Raw genomic sequence first — 20,663 nt, 5'->3', positions numbered from 1 at the left:
TCATATCATTTATAAAGAGTGATAGTTTGGTTTCTGCCTTCCTAATTCTAATTCCTTCAATTTCTTTTTCCTTCTCTTATTGCTGAAGCTAACATTTCTAATGCAATATAGAATAGTAGTGGTGGTAACAGGCATTGTTGTTTCACTTCTGATCTTATTGAAGATGATGTTAGCTTATCTCCGTAAATGTTTGTTGATGGTTTCAGATAGATACTGCTTATCATTTTATTCCTATGTTCTCTAGGGTTTTTAGTCGAAATGGATGCTGTATTTGATCAAAGGCTTTTTCAGCATCTATTGAGATAATATGATTTCTGTAAGGTTTGTTATTTGATATAACCAATTATGCTGACAGTTTTCCTAATATTGAAGCAACCCTGCATTCGTGGAATAAATCCTGCTTGGTTATAGTGTAAACACTTTGCTAAGATTTTATTTAAGATTTTTGCATCCATATTCATTAGGGAAATTGGTCTATAATATTTTCTTTCTCTGTTTTGGCTCTTCCTGGTTTAGGTATCAACACCATGATGGTATCATAGAAAGAGTAAGACCGAGTTCTGTCTTCACTTATTTTTCCAAAGAGTTTATATAGAATTTGAACCAATTGTTCCTTAGAATTCACTTGTTAGTACATCTAGTCCTGGAGATTTTTTCTTAGGGAGTTCATTGATAGCTTATTGAATTTCTTTTTCTGAGATAGGATTATTTAGGTATTCGATTACCTCTTCATTTAACCTGGGCAATTTCTATTTTTGTAAATATTCATTCATTTCACTTCAATTATCAAATTTATAGTTTTGTAGTATAGTTTTGCAAAATACTTCTTGAATTATTACTTTAATTTACTCCTCTGGTTGTAAGTTCATCTTTTCATTTTTGATACTAGTAATTTGGTTTTCTTCTTTTTTAATCAAATAAACCAAAGGTTTGTCTATTTTATTGTTTTTTCATAATATTAATTTTATTTATTAGTTTAGTAGTTTTCTTGCTTTCAATTTTATTAATTTTTAGAATTTCTTATTTTGTATTTAATTGGGGGATTTTAATTTGTTTTCCTCTTTTAGTTGTATGCTCAATTCATTGATTTCCTCTTTGCCCATTTTTTAATGTAAGCATTTTAGAGATATAATATATTCCCTAGTAATTGCTTTGACTGTATCCTATAAGTTTTGGCATGTTGTCTCATTATTGTCATTATCTTGGATGAAATCATTAATTCTTTCTATGATTTGTTGTTTGCTCCACTCATTCTTTAAAATGAAGTTATTTAGTTTCCAATTAGTTTTAGGTCTGTCTCGTCATGCCCCATTATTGCATGTGATTTTCATTGCATTAAGGTCTGAAAAAGAATGTATTCATTATTTCTTCCTTTTTTGCATTTGATTATGAGGTTTTTATACCCTAGTACATGATCAGTTTTTCTGTAGGTGTCACGTACTGCAGAAAAAAAAAAGTATAATCCTTTCTATCCCTGTTCAGTTTTCTCCAAAGGTCTGTCATATCTAAGTTTACTAGCGTTCTATTTACCTCCTTAACTTCTTGTTTATTTTATAGTTAGATTTATCTAATTCTGAGGGAGGGAGGTTGAGGTCTTCCACCAGAAGAGTTTTGCTGTCTGTGTCTTCCATAACTCATTCAGCTTCTCCTCTAAGAATTTGGATGGTATGCTGCTTGGTGCATACCTATTTAGTATTGAAATTTCTTCATTATCTATGGTACCTTTTAGGAAAATGTAGTTTCCTTCCTTCTTTTAATGAGATCTGTTTTTGCAGCTGCTTTGTCTCAGATAAGTAGATAAGTATTGCTACTCCTTCCTTTTTCACTTCGGCTGAAGCAAAATATATTCTGCTCCAACCTTTACTTTGTATGTATCTCTCTGCCTCAAATGCATTTTTTTAGGTTTTTTGCAAGGCAAATGGGGTTAAGTGGCTTGCCCAAGGGCACACAGCTAGGTAATTATTAAGTGTCTGAGACCGGATTTGAACCCAGGTACTCCTGACTCCAGGGCTGGTGCTTTATCCACTGTGCCACCTAGCCACCCCATAAATGCATTTCTTGTAAGCAGTCTATTGTAGGATTCTGGATTTTAATCTGCTTTTCTATCTGCTTATATTTTAGGAGAGTTTATCCTATTCACATTCAGAGTTATAATTACTAACTCTTTATCATCCTCCATGCTATCTTCCCTCCATTTTTATTTTTCCATTTTTTTTCACCTTATCCCTAATTGCCAGTATTGTGCTTCTGAATCACACCTTCTTCCTTCCCTTCCTTTTGTCAGTTCCTTTTTCCCTTCCCCCTTTCTCCTCTTAATACTTGAAAGGTAAGGTAAGTTTCTAAATTCAACTGAGTGTATGTGTTAATCCTTCTTTGAGCCAAATTTGATGAGAATAAGATTCAGGTGCTTCTCTTCTCCCTTTTCCTCTATTATAATAGATCTTTTGTACCGCTTCATGGGATGTAATTTCCCCCATTCAGTCTCCCCCTTCTTCCTGTCCCTCCTTTTTAATGAGATGTTATTTTTAAATCATTCCATCAAAGTTACAGACAAGTTATGAGTGTCCATTCCTTCTAGCTAAGTATATTTCCTCTAATAGAGTTACAATTCTCAAGAGTTGTCAGAATCTTCCTCCCAGTTAGGGATATAGCCAGTTTCATCTTATTGGATAAGTTTTTTTTTCTTTTCCCCTGCTTACCTTTACATATATCTCTTCTTCTTTTTTTTTTTTTTTGCAAGGCAGTGGGGTTAAGTGACTTGCCTGTGGCCACACAGCTAGGTAGTTATTAAATGTCTGAGGTCATATTTGAATTCAGGTCCTCCTGACTCTAGGTCTGGTGCTCTATCCTCTGTATCTTTTGAGTATAATGTTTGAAGACCAAATGTTCTGTTTAGCTCTGGTCTTTTCATTAGGAAAAGTTGAAATTCTCCTATTTCCTTAAATGTCTATCTTTGCCCCTGGAAGAGAAGGCTCAGTTTACTGGATAGTGAATTCTTGGCTGCAGTCCAAGCTACCTTGCTCTACAGAATATCATATTCCAGGCCATTTGATCCCTTAATGTTGATGCAGTCAGGTCCTGTGTAATCCTGACTTGGCTTCTAGGTATTTGAATTATTTCTTTCTGATGACTTGTAGAATTTTCTCCTTGATTTGATAGTTCTGGAGTTTGTCCATAATATTCCTTGGTGTTTTCATTTTTGGATCCCTTTTAGGAGGGGATCAATGTATTCTTTCAATGACTATTTTGCCCTCTGATTCCAGGATATCTGGGCAGTTCTCCTTCACTATCTCCTGAAGAATGGAGTCCAGGCTTTTTTCTCTTCAAAGTTTTCAGGAAGTTAATTGTCTTTCTTGGATCATTTTTCCAGTTCTGTTGTTTTGCCAAAAAGGAAGAAATACTGAATATATTCTTTTCCAGACCTTGAAAATCTTGTGCAATAATGGGCCATGAAGAGATAGACCTAAAACTAAGTGGAAACTGAATAACCTCATTCTAAATGCCAAATGTCTATTAAATATTACTTATTGAGAAATACATTTTACATTTTCTTCTATTTTTCTTTTCAAATTTTGTTTGACAGTTTCTTGGTGTCACATGATGTCATGAGTTTCCAAGATTCCAATCTTATTTTTAGAGAAATTTTCTTCATTTACCTTTTGTAACTTCTTTTCTAATTGGCCAATTTTTATTTTTGAAGAAGTTGTCTTTTTCCATTTGTCCAGTTATATTTTTGAGAGAATTATTTTCTTTTTGCACTTATCTAATTGTATTTTCAAAGAATTTGTTTTGTTGAACTCCTTGCTGATCTCATCTAAGAAGAGTAGAGGCCAATTCATATTCTCCTCTAAAGTTCCAGTCCTCTCTGAGTTAGGATCCTTGTTTTCAAAGTAACATTCTATGGATCCTGCTTTGAGCTGGCCTTTCTTCATTTTGGGCCCTTTCCCTAGGGTCTTAGATTGGAGGAGGGGCTGGTTCACAGATCTTCAGTATTGAGATCCTTAGAGGCCTTGCCCACTCTTGGGGGTTACTCAGTGGACCAGCCTGTAAGGGTTGCCAGAAGCTTTCTCTGCATTATCCATGAAGTTGATTAGTAGGACACTCCCTAGCCCTGGGGGAGTGGGGGTTGGGGGCAGGGTAGGTAGGATCTGGATTTTCTTTGCACTATGTGGGCTGGTCCTTCAGGCTAGACAGTCAATCATCTTAATCCACAATCAGAGCTGGGAAAGATCTACTGCCCACACCTGAGCTATAGGTCAAGCTACAAACACCTATGAGCTGTTTTTGTTCTGGAGAAAGTCATGTTCTCCCACAGGAAGCGGGAGACTCCCTGAAAACACCAGGGCTTGCAGCAGAGGTCAGGCACACAGAAAATCTGCAAATGCTTTCACCACTTTTCTCAGGTTAATCCCCCAGCCTCACCCTGCAGCCCTGTGCTAGGTCTTTGCTTTCTTGCCCCAGGCTTGCCCATTCTCCCCTGTGTTCTCCTTCTAGGTGTTCTCCTTGGTTCCTGTGGATCCAAAATCTGTTAAGAATCATGTTAGTTTTGAGGGAAATCCAGGAGAGCTTTCCCTTATCTTGGAAAACTTTTTTTATTGTGGCTGAAGAAGCAGGGCAGCTGGACAGCTTAGATGATTTCAATCTTGTTGGCAACATCTAAAGCATCACAGTATGGAGCAAGCTGTACGTAGGCCTTCTTCTTTCCATCAGGCCAGATGTAGGCCTTCTTCTCTCCATCAGGCCAGATCAGTGTGTTGACCCTTGTCACATCGATGTCATTACCGCCTGCTTGATTTGGTGCTTGTTGGCCTTGATGTCCACAATGAAGACTAGGGTGTTATTATCCTCAATCTTTTTCATAGCAGACTCTGTGGTCAAGGGGAACTTAATGATGGTGTAGTGATCAAGCTTCTTTCTCTGAGGGGCACTTTTCCAAGGGTATTTTGGCTGCCTTTGAAGTCTTAGTGTCTTCGGTCTCTGGAGGGTGGGGGAGGTTCGAATCTTTTTCTTTTTGTAGCTGTGGACACCCTTCAATGCCTCCTTCTTGGCCATCAAGGCCTTGGCCTTGGCTTCTGTCTTTGGGTGGGGGGGATGACTGCTTCCTTCTTGGCCTTCGGTGCCATCTTGGGGGGAAAGGCGCTTTCCTCTATCTTGACCAGAAGTCTGCAATGGAGTGTTTTGACAGAGACATGGGGGTTAGAATTAAGAACATCAGGCTCCTAGCCTTTCCCTTCCTTTATCACTAAATATTGCATTATTACATTTTTAAGATTAAGTAAAAATGTTAGATAACCAGGTTTACTGAAAAGAACAATTGAAATGAAGTTGAGAAGCTTAAGTTCTAATCTCTACTCTGTTACTTAAAAATTCTTGGACCTGTATTCTCTCCTTTTGTGATTTCCCTCATGCCACAGGTTCAGTTATCTTCTTTATCCAAATGATTCCCACATCCATATATCCATATCTGATTTTTCTAATAAGCATCAGTTCTGTTATCACCAACTTTATACTGAATGTTCCTTCATGTTAAACTCAATGTGACCTAAATGAAATATTTTTTTAAGCCTACCTCTCCTTCAAACTTATCTATTTTTATGGAAAACACTATCATTCTTTAGGGTAATACAGTTTTATATTCTTGATACTATCCTTAACTATTCTCCCTCATCTACTGTAGCCAATAAGTTTTCCAAATTTTATGGATTCTCTTTCCACAATATTTTATCTGTTCTATTTTCTCCTCTTAAATTACCATTAGCCTGTTTCAGGTCCTTATCATCTCTCAGTCTTATAATTCATTTCTCTGCTTCCAATATCTCTCTTATCATTTGCTAAAAAAAAAAAATCATCTTCCAAAATGCTTCTGTCTAGCCTTTAAAACTTTCTACACTCTGGCTCAGACTTATCATGCCATACTTACATAATGTTACTCCTTTTCATACTTAAACTGGAGTGTTTTTAACCAAATTATCTCCTACCCCTAGATTAATGTAAGTAAGCCATACCCAGTGTCTTCTGTATGCCCTCTCTTCATTTTTCCCTCTTAGAATCTCAGTCTTCATTGAGTGCTCTCAGGTCAGGCATTCACTTCTCTGTGAAATCTTTTCATGATTCACTTTATTGGGTTAGTGTTCCTTCTTCTTCCCGAAATTGCTTTGTATTTACTCGCTGTATTTATGTTCCCATCACTGCAACTTTTGACAGTATAGGTCTTCTTCTCCTTTGTGGTAAATTCTCCTTTAGCTTTTATGACATTACTCTCCAGTATAATGGCAGCTTTTTAATAGAAATGATTTTTTTTCTTTTTATCTCCAATGATGGACTGGAAATTAGATAGCATTAATTTGTAATGGATTATTTTGTTTAACAGTTTATAACTGGGGATCAAGATTCCAGATGTTTCAATATTAAAATAAATTTGTGTCCTCTATATAGTGAGAGATATCCTTCATTTTTTATAACTAAATATGAACTGAACTTTTTTTTGCTCATTAATAAAAATCTTTGTGGAAGAAAAATGAAATTTAAGCTGAAGTTTTAAATCTGACTCGTCAAAATTTTCTTATTCATCAGAAACTCAAATTCTTCCTGCTTGGATCATAGCTATTATAAGTTTTTTGGAAGTTGGAGTTGGAAAAATATTAAAGTTATCTTTGCTATTTGGTCTTTATTAATTTTAAGAGGATATTGTGTTAGCTATTTTGAAAATTAAATTATTATTTAACATGAATATTGTAGCCTTTCTTAAAAATTACAGCCATATTAACTAATTTACTTTTATCATGCATAAACTTCCTGGAATGTTAGATCTGTTGAGGTAAAGAAAATAGAATTGAATTATGTATAACTCCAGAATGTTGTTATGTTCCTACTCTATTGCCATATTTTGTATACTTAACAAATGTCTATTAAATGTTACTTATTGAGAAATGCATGATCTAATGAACCACAAATGAAAAGCCTTCTATTTACTATTCTTTTATTGACATTGATTGATTTATTTTGAAAAATGGAAATATTTGTATTACTATATGCATTCATTAGCAAAAGGTTAAGTAATTATACTACATATAAATGTAATCCTGGAAATATAGTTATGGCTAAAAGCAATAAAATATTATAGAATATGTAATTGCTTCTGATTTTTTGTTGTTGTTGTGAACTACTCCCAAAATTGCCAGCTTGCAGTCACTAAATTCGAATTTTCTTTCTCAAGAGGAACATAGCTTAAATTTATCAATCTCATTTTATAAAAATGAGCCTTAATCTAGAATCAGATCTTATTTAATGATAGATGATCTAATCTATGTTTATTTAGACCTTCCCTTCCACCTAAATACTTTGAAGTGTGTGTTTATGTGTGTGTGTAGGCTTAGTTTTATCGGGTCAATAAGATGAATTCATAAATGGAATGCTTTCTTAGGAGCTTCTTTCATTCACTCTGCAAACATAGTATAAAGAAAATAAAATCTCACTTAAAATAATAACATATCTAAATTATACTTGACACATTAAGTGTATGTTGATTTGTAAAGTCCTGGATGAGATAACTCTAGTTTTGAGTCTCTCTTGTTAGACTAGGAGACCACAGATACTATTCTTTGTTTCTTTGTATAATGTTCTTGATTTCTTTGAGTAACCTTCATTCTAATGGCATACATTTATAGTTTAATGACAAGTGCGTGTGACCATTCCACAAGATGGATAGTTTGTACATTTTTAACACTGCTGTTTCAACATTCTATATCTTTGATAGTTTGAACTATATATCTTGATGTAGCTGACTATATTTCTTTGTGCTTTTTGAGAGGCAGTAGGATATAATGTAGTAGATAGAGTATTGAAATAAGAGTTGGGAGACTTGAACCATAACTTAGAATCTAGCTACATAACTCTGAACAAACTCCTTAACCTTTCTCAGCCTCAGCTTCCTCATCTGTAAAGAGGGGGGTAATAATATTTGTAGCATTTACACAATAGGTTTATTGTGAGGTTCAATTGAAGTGTTATATATCAAAGCATTTGGTAAATGCCTATGGGAGTTGATGTCACATCTGATAATTTTTTAGGCATGTGACTATGAGTCAGTCTCAGTTATCTGTCTGTGATGAGAATAATAAAACTTGTATAACCTTACAAAAGCTTTTTTTTCTTTTTTTGGATTTTTACAAGGCAATGGAATTAAGTGACTTGCCCAAGGTCACAAAACTAAGTAAGTATTAAGGTCAAATTTGAACTCAGGGCCTCCTAACTCCAGGGCCTCTATACACTGTGCCACCTAGCTTGTTATTATCTCAAGTGGGAGATGAGATGGAATTTTAATCTTTGCTTCCCATTATATCAAACAACTTGTGACCTCTTTTATAACTTAAGTTTTTCAATTATAGACTTCTGATGAAGTCTGATGCTATGATTTTGGAAGTAGCCATTTTGGTCTTCAGTATTAGCATTATTCTTAGTTTTAGCTTATTGTAGGTTTTCCTTTGGTAATGTATCATTAAAAGAAAATTGTAGACAATGCCCCATGCATTTTACATAAAAATTAGGATTTTTTTTCCCTTGTCAGTTCTTGTGTTCATTTGTTTTATATATATTTGTTTGCTTTTATATGTTTTTTTAGGAGGAGGTGGCTATCAATCTGTGCCTTTGATAGTTCCTTTAGTTGTATTTACTATTTCTCCTAGTAGCACAGAATATTTTTAGACAGTAGAATTTGATCTTCTTATCCTTTCTTGGTTATGTATATTGTCTTTTGACCTTTTTCTTCCCTTATTTGAGAAAATTTTCTAATTTTGTTGCTAAAAGTTTCTTGGTTGACTTGTGGTATCTCAGAAAAGCAGTAAAGAAGAAACTCTAATAGTAATAGCTGACATTAGATAGTGCTCACTGTGTTCCAGGCCTGGTGCTAGGTGCTTTACAGTAACCTCATTTGGTCTACACAACTACTCTGAGAAGTAGGTGCTATTAATAATCACTGTTTATGTTGAGAAAATCTCAAATAGGTTAAGAAGAGACTTGCCCAGGATTTCTTAGCCATAAGGTTGAATTTGAACTCAGACCTTGTGGACTGCAGACTTGGCATTCTGTCTATTTCACTATTTAGCTGCCTACAAGGTTATACATATTGGTTAATAGAATAACTTACAAATTCTGGGAAGTGACAGCCATCTCTTGATCATGATGATTATATACATGAGATAGAAATAAGGTAACTCTGTTATCAAAATTGTTTAACCTCGGGGCAGCTTGGTGGTACAGTGGATATAGCACTGGGTCTGGAATCAGGAGGACCTGAGTTCAAATATGGCCTCAAACACTTAATAATTAACTAGCTGTGTGATATTGGGTAAGCCACTTAACCCCATTGTCTTAAATAAATAAAAAAATATTATTTAACCTCTTGGCAAAGCTGTAAAGAATTTAGACATTTTGTAGATGATAAGAAAAACAGAGGAAGAGGGGAGAATAAGGAGGGAGGAAACCAGTGTTGTTTTTATTTAGTTTAGAAATAATGATTTCATGTTATGCAAAGGTAATAAAATAATAAAATTCTCACCAACAGTTTTCTTTGAGCATGAAGATCGGTGAAATAGGCATAACTCTTCAGAATTTGCCTTTGAATTCATTTGAGAGTTTTCATTTCAATACTTTTTTTCAGCTTAGAATTACTCTAGTTTTAAAATTTTCATTATAAAAAGTGTCTTTTATTATTCAAAGAAGGGGTGACCAATCAGCCATTCCTCTTGTCCAAAGGCTATTTTATTTTCTCAAGGTGTGGCCTTTGGAGAAATCTCTTCACATTAGTCATCTATGTGATTGACAAGTTGAAGTTGGGATCTTTTAAGGGTCTGTATTAATGGATCTGATTCTTAGAAACTAAGTTGCTTGCTAAGAAAATTACCCTTTTTATTTCTGTTTTTAGTAAGGAGGCCTTGGCATTTGTCCAACAGTTAATGAGAAATCATGGTACAATTATGTTTTTTTCTCAGTTCTTTCTGTGTTTGACATAATGGTGAAAATTAAAGAACCTTGAGTGGAAAATGCATCAATAAAATAAAAGCATATTGCAATTATATTCTGACCTTGATTTTTTTCTCTATAACTATATATTTTTCACAGGATTAATTATAATCTAAAATGTACCTATGCCTCTTTGTGTTTGCTACTAGATGTTTTCTAGGTAGAGTAATTGCATGTTACTTTGCCCTTAGATGAAGCAATGCTTTCATAACTTATAAAGATGACTGAATTGTCTGAGGTTTTTTCTTTTTTAAATTAAATTTTCTCATTGTTCACACTGATAAAAATCCGTCTGCACTCCAATTACCAGGATAAATTAGTGTGTTGTCTGTAAAAACTAGCTCTTCTGTTTAAATGAATAGCAGATAAATACTGTAAATGCAATTAATCTAATATGCTGAGTGGCAAGCTACAGAACAATGACACATATAGTTTGTTGGTTGAGTAACCTTTTAGATTACTCTTGCTGGGGTAAAGGTTTTTTTAAAAATTTTTAATAGAGCATAATGTAATCTACTACAGCAATGATAGCCTCTTGCAATCCCTTATGTCTTTCAAAGTGGTCTTTACTTATATATTCAGAATTAAGGAGTTAATGTAAACCAAATAAGTCAGCTTTAAAATTTTTCTTTCTGATGTCTAAATTTTTGGCATTGACTATATATTACTAATTGTTTTGACATACTTTAACTACCTCTGAATATAAGAACTTTTGACTTTAAGTGACTTGCTTTGTTTATTTCTTTATAAAAACATTTAAAGCATATAGTACCAATGCCTACTATGAGTGGAATCTTAAATGAGCATATCAGTTCATTAGCTTCCTAATAAAAAGAGCAAACAGAAGATCCCTTACTTATTAGCACAACCTGAACCTATCCAACTAATATGAATAACAGTTTTAGAAAATATTCTTCATTCCATGAAATACCTTGGCTACAGGTATAGAAAACATTATGAATAAATGAAAAAAATTAAGTACTTATTATAGATCAAGCTTGGTGCTAAAAGGCTGGTAACACAAATTCAAAAGGGAGCCACTCCCTTTACTTTGTTGTAGTAGAGGAGATGGCATACATTTCTATATGGGAGAGGGGAGTAAGCTACTGGATGGCTGGCAAATTGAACTCAGAGGGCAAGGCATATGACAAGTCGACTTCTGAAAATATTTAAGATTATATTTACTGACTCATACGTAATTGCTTGTAATTATGAGTAAAACCAAGAATGTCTTTTGAAAACTTGTCAGTAAAATGTAACTATTGATGAAATCTGTTCCTGAACTCTTGTCAAAATCATTCCTTATTTTGCTATGACCTAAATTGGTCTTTGTCTTCATATGCCAATACCTGGTGCCCACAATCCTGGGGGCCAGGTTCTCTGTGCTAAACCACCAACTCCATGATCTTGAAAATTTACTTACTAATTAGAAGAGACTAGAGACAATCCTGTATTTGAACCTTAGGCTTTTGGAACCAATTATCATCGTAGTTCATTGTAGCTGTTCTTGGGTGTTTAGAGATTTCCCTAAAAGAACTTGGCTTGAATAATGGGGTTAAAGCAGTAGTTTTTTGGTTAGGTGTATCATCTGAAGGAAGGCTTTTAATTTATGATAGCTGACTAGATTAAGGGAAGGGAATCAAGGAAGAAAGAAGGAAGGATATAGTGGGATGTATCATAGGCAGCTGAGGATACAACTTGCTCTTCAATGAAATAGTATAAATATGTGTATGAGTCTAAATGAATAAAATAAAATATATAGGATTATTAAGGAAACCAATTGTATTGAAATATAGTTATCAAAATAAAAAAAGTTTTCAGATTCCAACTCAAGAACTCTGATCTAGATCTTGAGTAAAATAATCTGAGGCTATGGAAAATAGGGATCATGTGAGAATGCCCTTGAACCTGTCCACCCAGGTTATTTCAGATTCTTGACACTCTTTCCTAGTTTAGAGCATTCAGACCTGGGTGGAAGAAGACCATATATGCTTCTCAGGTCATTCTGAGGTTTAGGGTGTGTCTTACTCAAATACATTAATTTCTCACCTCTCATATAATAGACAGATAAGGAAGTTTCTAGCAAGGAAGAGTCTAGGTATGGGAGATTTCAGAATAGGGGACTTCTCTAAAGTAGACAACCTGGCAATAATGACTTTACAAATGGAAGTTTTTTCATTTTTTTAATGTCTTTTTTTCTGACAAAATGACCTGACTAACTAACTGAACTAATAACTGTTTGGAATATTTGAGACTATTTTAGGGAGAGTCCCTTAAGTTCTAAAATGTACTGTTTATTTAGTGTAATATAGTCTTGAAAACCCTGCCTTTGAAGTCAGAGGTCCTCTTATGTATTTTGTTATCCATGGAAGTTTTAATCAGTCATTTAATGTCTCTGAATCATAGGCTTCTTATCAGTAAAATTATTGGCTCTCTAAGGCCCCTTCCAATTTCAAATTCTGTGATAACCTCTATAGAAACTAATAATATCCTAAGTAAGAAATATTTTTCTAAAAGTTTTGCTTGAAAAAAATTCACTTATATAGAGATTGATGCTATCATTTGCATATTTATTATTTATAAGAATTCTTTTCTTTTTTAGATTTTCCTTTGTGTTAATGGTTGTCTCCCCTTTTAATTCGCTTTTCTCTTTAGCATTGTAGGAATAGGTTCATGAGATGCCATTGGCATATGAATAATATGCTACATGTAATTTATGCACATATATGTATATATGTACATAATGTGTATGGATGTATATATGTACATAATGTGTATGTGTGTGTGTGTGTATATATGTGTGTGTGTGTGTGTGATTTAAAAGTTGGATGTATATCAGAGTTGGAAGGGACATTGAGCCACTTAGTCTAATATCCTCACTTAACACGATGAGGACATTGAAAGCCCTTGTCACACAGCTGATTAGAATACAGTACTGAAATTTTTTAAAAAATAGATAATAAGATTAAAGAGTTTTGTGGAATGCTATTTTTTAGTTGTTTAATATCCCAGTTTTCTTACATCCCTCCAACACTGATCCATTTCCCTTTTCTGACATAGTAATCTGATTGTGTGAGATAGTATTTCAAAGCTGTTTAAATTGGCATTTCTCTAATACTGATTGATAGCATGTTTTTCATGAGAATATAGATATCTTTAATTTCTTCATCTGCAAACTGCTTGTTCATTTCCATTGCCTGTTTATCAATTGGGGAATGACTTGTATTCTTATAAATATGGCTCAGTACTCTATATATTTTAGAAATGACACTTATCAGAAACACTGGCTATAAAAATTGTTTCCCAGCTTTCTTCTTTCCTTCTAATCTTAGTTGAATTAATTTATTCATGCAAAAACTTTACAATTTAATATAATCAAAATTATCAGTTTTGCATTTCATACTGTTCTCTATTTTTTATTTGGACACAAATTCTCCTCCTTTCTATAGATCTGACAGATAATTAATTTCTTGTTCTTCTTCTTGGTTTATGGTATCATCCTTATCATTCTTTATGTGTAAATCATATACTCATTTCAATCTTATCTTGGTATAGGTTGTGAGTTGTTGGTCTATGCCTAGTTTCTACCATACCATTTTCCAGCATTTTTATCAAATAGTGAGTTCCTCAGATTGCTATTTTAAAAATGTGTATTTAAAATAAATATAGGCACAGACATTAATTCAAACTTGATGCTGGCTTATATATTAAGGTGTTTTCAATTCAACAAGCATTTATCAAATACCATCCTAGTGCTACTGTGGTAGGCATTTTTTGAATTGAATGATCTTTTTTTTGGCAAGGCAATGGGGTTAAGTGACTTGCCCAAGGCCACACAGCTAGGTAATTATTAAGTGTCTGAGGCTGGATTTGAACTCAGGTTCTCCTGACTCCAGGGCCGGTGCTCTATCCACTGCACCACCTAGCCACTCCTTGAATGAATGATCTTTTAAAAAATAGGTAAGTATTTACTAAGTAGGTTCAAAGTTAAATATAAAGTAATTGATGGAAAGAGTGTCATGTCTTAAGTGAGGAAAAATCCTCTTCCTGAATTCAAATCTAGTCTCAGACTCTTATGTGATCCTGGGAAAGTCATTTAATCCTGTTTTCTCATCTTTAAAGTGAACTAGATAAGAAAATGGCAAACCACTCCAGTTTCTTTGCCAAGAAAACTCCAAATGGGGTGATAAAGAGTCAGATATGACTGAACAACAATAGCAAATTTGGTAGAGGAGTGCTAACAATTCAGGTGATGAGGAAAATCCTCATGTAGGAGATGGCATTAGAACCTTGGATAGACTTAGGTAAGGTACAGGCTTAAAGATCGGAAATACATCACATGGTGAATGGCAACTAAACTAGTTTGGTGGAATGTGCTTCAAAAGGGTGGTAATAGATAATAATCAGAAAGATTGATTAGAGTCAGATAATGAAGGACTTTAAATGCCTAACAAGACTTTTCATTTGACACTTAGGCCAGATTTGAACTCAGGAAGCTCTGTCTTCCTGACACCAGACCTGGTATTCTTTTTCTACTGTACCAGGTAGCTATCATATCAAATTGTGTATGACAGAAACTAGTTATCATGGAGATTTTAGATTGTAGGTACTATAGAATGCACATATCAATATCAGAAATACATTGGAAGTAGTAAAATGTAGAATGTAATCATTAACCAGGAATTGACCTCTGAGTATGACATAAATTCTATTAAATATTTATTGACCATATACTTTAGTATTAGAGAAATCTTATATTGGGCTATATAGTCTTTTTTTTTTTTTAGCTTTTTTTGCAAGGCAAATGGGGTTAAGTGGCTTGCCCAAGGGCACACAGCTAGGTAATTATTAAGTGTCTGAGACCGGATTTGAACCCAGGTACTCCTGACTCCAGGGCCAGTGCTTTATCCACTGTGCCACCCAGCCGCCCCTGGGCTTAATAGCTGTGTGATTAGATAAGTCAGTTTTCCTTTTAGTGTCTCATTTGCCTCATCTGAAAAAAAAATCAGCTTTATAATACTTATACTATTGACAAAATATTACTTTTCAAGGACCCACTATTTACAAGAGTAATGAATCACCAGTAGATTGGCCACTTGATAATGAATTATTTGGTTATGGCATCTCATTGATTGAAAAATACATAATAGCTCTCTGTCCTGGCAGCTCTGCACTAATGATTGTGTCAAGGTTTTAGAAAAGAGACTAGTATTTTTGGACAATCTACAAGCATAAATTTATCTGGTGATATTATTATATGTTATGTTATTACTTATATTCTTACATTATACTAAATCAGAAAACAAAAGGAAGTTGAAGCTCAATGTTAATGTAACAGGTTTTTCTTGGAGTAACAAATAAAAGAGTTAAGGAAATTTTTTTTTATTGTACATGTAAAGTCAACCTGAGACTTTATAAAAGAGTAAAAAGCATATTATTAAAATCTGATACAGCTTAGTAAAACTACCCCAAGAGTGTTTAGGGGTGAAATTAGGAGACAGAAAGCAAATGGAGATAGGAAAAGATGGAAAATCATCTAGCTGAATATTCATAAAATAGATTTCTTTTGAAGGTGACAATCTCTGCATGCCCTGGAACACTCTTCATACCACAACATCGATCTAATCCTGGAATTCACATTTGAGAAGTTCTATTGTTTCCCTCTCTGATTGATGGTCTCTTTCAGAACTTCCATTTAGGGAGGGTGACTAGTCTACTCATCTCTTCCTTTATCATCAGGCTGCAATCCATAATTCTCCTTCCATCACCTCTGGATCTCTTTTTTTTTTCTAGGTTTTTGCAAGGCAAATGGGGTTAAGTGGCTTGCCCAAGGCCACACAGCTAGGTAATTATTAAGTGTCTGAGGCCAGATTTGAACCCAGGTACTCCTCACTCCAAGGCTGGTGCTTTATCCACTATGCCACCTACCTGCCCCACCCATCTCTTTTTATAAGATATCTTTGTTCATTATAATGTCAAATCCTTAAGGGTGGGGCTGTCTTTTGCTTTTCTTAGAATTCTCTGTTACATACAGTTGTAAAGGTACTGATCAATTCTTAAGAGGTGAGGCATGGAAGAAATTGTAAATTTTATTACCAAAATATCTGGCCATGAAAATTCAAGAATTGCACTCTCATTTGCTTACTTTCTCATTTCTATAAAGGCTTTATGAGAGTAATCTACTTAATCCTTTTGGGTATCTTTGGTGGAAATAGAAGGGAGGAAAAGTACAGGTTTTTATAAACTTTCATTTACAGTTGTTCAGTTATTACATTCATATCTGACTTTTTTTGTAAACTTGCTAAAGGCAGTGCCCTCTTCCAGTGAGGGATGATAACTAACAGTAAAATTAAAGTAGACACAACTGAAGAAAAGAGGTATGTACATCTCAGGAAGTTTTGAAATAGCCACAATTTTATATTATAGTATGAAAATAATTCATAATGCCAATCTAGAAAGAAGTAAAAGCTCAGTTCTGTGCTGAAATGTCTAATTAGGAATGTAATGAAACAAATAATATGTTTTAGGAAGATTTCTATCTGAAATGTCTTACATTTCTAAAAAGAACTGTTATTTAAAGGATAAACATCAAAATATCTAGAAATCATGGCTAACTAGAATGATATTACCCATGCTGTAGTGTTAGTCTAAATAATATTTTAGACATCCGTAGTTTTATTCTAAATAATATTATATCTTAATATTTAAGATGATATGTTTTTTCCCCTTCCCTTTCAGTTTTTCGTAGCTTCAGATCCTACAGTTAAAACTGATCGGCTGTGGCATGACAAATATACTTTAAGAAAATCTATGATTCCTTCTTTTATTACAATGGACCAGTCCAGGAAGGTATGCTTAGAAGAAATTTTTATATTATTTAATGATTCAGTATAATGACTGATTGTTCTTTACATTAAAATTTTTTATTAAGTAATCTCTCTCTATATGTGTGTGTGTGTGTGTGTGTGTGTGTGTGTGTGTGTATATATATATATATACACACACACATACATATATAAAACTAACTTCATTTAATTTCCTTGTATGGCAGTTGGATGATATTCTGAATGCCTTGTAAATCAGCTGATTTTTTTTTTTGTACTATAAATGCTCTCTTAAGATCCTAAAGTTGTAGAATAATTGTCCACTTGTATTGGGAGGAGTATCCTCCCTGGGAGTTCTAATGAAAATGAACTACCTACTAAGTAAAATTTTGTATAAGGTTTTTACATAAGTAAATTTATACTTTATATATGATATATGTTATAATCTATATATACTATGTATATATTTGTGTATAATGTCTTAGTGCAGTTTTAAGTGTTAATAAAACTATGCTGATTTTTGGAATATTGGGTATATGTGCACGATTTGGGGGATTTTTATAATTTCCATGAAGATAACCACGTGATTTTTTGTCCTTATTTAGGTTCTTCTGATAGGAAAATCTATTAATTTCTTGCATCAGGTTTGTCATGATCAAACACCAACAGCAAAGATGATAGCTGTGACAAAGTCCGCAGAGTCTCCAAAAGATGGTATGATGATTCAGATGTTAAACCTTTTCTTTTTTTTTTCCTCTCTCTACATTTTTTCAGTAGCATATTCAGCTGGAAGGAATCTGAGAAATCTTATTTACTGCCATCATTTTATAGATTGAGAAACAAAAAGTTAAATGAGTGTCATACATTGGGACTAGAGGCAGAACTGGCAGTACAAACTGGAATTCTTGAGTTCTACTATTCTAGTGTCCTTTCATTTGCACTTTTTTTCCACCTCTTGAAAAAGGGGAATAAATTTAAACAAATATTTATATAGGTGCTCATCTGATCACCTTCATCACCTCTTACCTAGATTATTCCAACAGCCTTCCAATTAGTCTCTTTGCCGTGTTTCAGACTTCTCCAGTACATCTTAGACATTGATGCCCAAGTAATTTTCCTTGAGCACAGGTCTGCCCTTGTGACTTCCCTAATGAATCAAATCGATTGACTTCTTATTCCCTCTGTGGTAAAATATAAGTACTTCCCTTTAGCTTTTAAAGCCTAACCTAGCCCTAATTTATATTATAGGCTCTTTGAACATTTATCTATCCTTTATACTGTTGTTGAAATAATCTTCTTAATGAACTGTGTTGATTTCTACTCAGCAGTCTTCAATATTTATCCATTACTTTCTAAATAAACTCTGCCTACTGTCATTTGTGGCCTTTTCAAAGCTTTTTTTGGGTAAATAGATGTCTCTTTTCCAGTTAAATAGCTTCCTCTGGCTATATTCAGTGATCTAGTTAAATTGAAACACTAATGGTTTCTGTTCTTAGCCCGAATTCTTTTGTCTTTCTATATTTGCTCATTCTGTCGCCTGATGAAATTTTCTGTTCTCCATCCTCCAGTTGCTTATTTCTACTTGTTGAAATTTAGGTGCCTCCTTTGCTAAGAAATCCTTATTATCTTCTTTTGCCTGTGCCTTTTCTTTGTATTTCTAATACTTTCTATCTTTTTTCATAACTATTTCTATAAAATTGTATCCCTTCTGTTGATTTGTTTGCTCCATAAAGGCAGGGCCCTATCTTATATTGTTTGTGTATCCTCAACATTTAGTATATTGTTTTGTAGAAGCTACTTAAAATTATCTCTTGAATTAATTTTTTTCTTGTAACAAAATAGCTGAAATTAATATCACTGAAGAACTTTGATTATTACTAGTTCTTTTCATCTTCAAAATACCCCCCTCCCTACCAACTTTTAAATTTAGCTATTCTTGATATTCTTTTTTTAATATTTGTATTCCTTAAAAATAAAAAAAAAATCAAGGAAAATATTCAGATTGCCTCAAAATATAAAAGACAAATGTGTGTGGATTTTTTAGTATGAAGAGCAAATAAAATACTTTTTTTTTTTTTTTTTTTTTTTAGGTTTTTGCAAGGCAATAGGGTTAAGTGGCTTGCCCAGGGCCACACAGCTAGGTAATTATTAAGTGTCTGAAGCCGGATTTGAACTCAGGTACTCCTGACTCCAGGGCTGGTGCTCTAATCCACTGTGCCACCTCACTTCCCCTAAAATACTTTTTTAAATTAACCCTGAATTTTACCACTACTTCCAAGTTTGTTTAAATTCATCCCCAAAAGACAGCTCTTAAGTAGTTTCCTTTTAGTCTGCAGAAGCTGTAGTGGTAGAATTTGGTGCTAACACTTGCCTTTTAATAGCTGGAGCTTATAATGTTCCTTAGGAGGTTCATTTCCATTGGATTGATATATATGTGAGAATACCTTATTACAGCAATCTTTGGGTTCTTAAATAATAATAGATCAATAATGTGTTACTTTGGACTTTATATAACATTGCATTTTTAATGAAATCAGTATTCTAATTTTGAGGGACTATTATTTGGATTGTAGTATCTATGATTTCAAGTACCATTGGGTTCTGCTTTTCCTGTACTTATCTGTTTTTCTGTTAAATTATCCTGGATATTGCATGAAATACACTGTCTGCTATAAATTAAATAAGGGTGTTAATTTTTTTAAATGTTTTGAGTGATTCTACTTGATAATGATGCAATGATTATGATTCTATATATTATCTAATACTAATAGCATTTCAGATTGGAAGAGTAGGGTTTTAAGAAATATTCCATATTGACACACACACACACACACACACACACATACATACATACATACATATATATTATTTTCCATTTTAGCTTCCTGTCTTTGTTAAAATGCAAATAAAGTAGACATATACATATACATATGTATATATATATATATATATATATATATATATATATATATATATATTTTTTTTTTTTTCTTTTTTGTGTTGCAGCTGCAGACTTATTCACAGATTTGGAAAATGCCTTTCAGGGAAAAATTGATGCAGCTTATTTTGAGACCAGCAAATACTTATTGGATGTTCTTAATAAAAAATACAGTTTATTGGAACACATGCAAGCTATGCGACGATATTTACTTCTTGGTCAAGGAGATTTTATAAGACACCTAATGGACTTGCTTAAGTAAGAAAATTATGAATACACGTTTCTTATGCCTCTAAACATGTGGTAGAAATAATGTCTTAAAAGAAAGCTCTCAGTATAATTTATGTGATTTGCTTATAAGAATATTTAAGTATAATTAAAAGGAAAACAGTTATTTGCCTTTATACAAGATATAATTTGAGAAGAATTTCTTTTTGCCTTTTGTGAGGCAATGGGGTTAAATGACTTGCCCAAGATCATCATTTATTAAGTATCAGGTGTCTGAAGACACATTTGAACTCAGATCCTCCTTACTTCAGGACCAGTACCTCTATCCTTTGTGTCTTTTAGCTGCCCATGCAAGGTATATTTTTAAACAAAATTTAAAAAATAAAAATAAAATTGCAAGGTATTTAAAAGAAACTATCTTGTTATTTTTGCTGATGTTAATTTTGGGGATGATAAAGTTTAGACTGATGGTCTTAATTTTACTGCTTCAGCACTTTTCAGCATGTTGGTTAATAATCATTTATGGAATACCTACTGTGTTCCAATCCCTAAAAGAGGTGTTAGGACTACAGAGACAAAAATGAAATAGTTCATAAACATAAAACCACCAGAAAAGGAAACTTAGGCAAGTTTTTAAAACTATGTTTTTAGTT

The 20,663-nt window shown here is 33.5% G+C and overlaps 1 protein-coding gene across 1 annotated transcript in view; it reads left to right on the top strand.

Moving 5' to 3' along the window:
- The window catches only part of TUBGCP3 (tubulin gamma complex component 3), a 142,301-nt gene that overhangs the window by 73,313 nt on the left and 48,325 nt on the right, over window positions 1–20,663 (top strand). Inside the window, exons 12-14 of the mRNA XM_074192056.1 lie at window positions 16,759–16,869; window positions 17,450–17,558; window positions 19,851–20,040. Coding sequence (XP_074048157.1) covers window positions 16,759–16,869; window positions 17,450–17,558; window positions 19,851–20,040 — 410 coding nt within the window. The remainder of the gene's footprint in view (window positions 1–16,758; window positions 16,870–17,449; window positions 17,559–19,850; window positions 20,041–20,663) is intronic.

Source organism: Macrotis lagotis, chromosome 6 (assembly GCF_037893015.1).
Source record: "Macrotis lagotis isolate mMagLag1 chromosome 6, bilby.v1.9.chrom.fasta, whole genome shotgun sequence".
NCBI lineage: Eukaryota > Metazoa > Chordata > Mammalia > Peramelemorphia > Peramelidae > Macrotis > Macrotis lagotis.
This window is presented reverse-complemented; position numbering and strand designations above follow the sequence as displayed.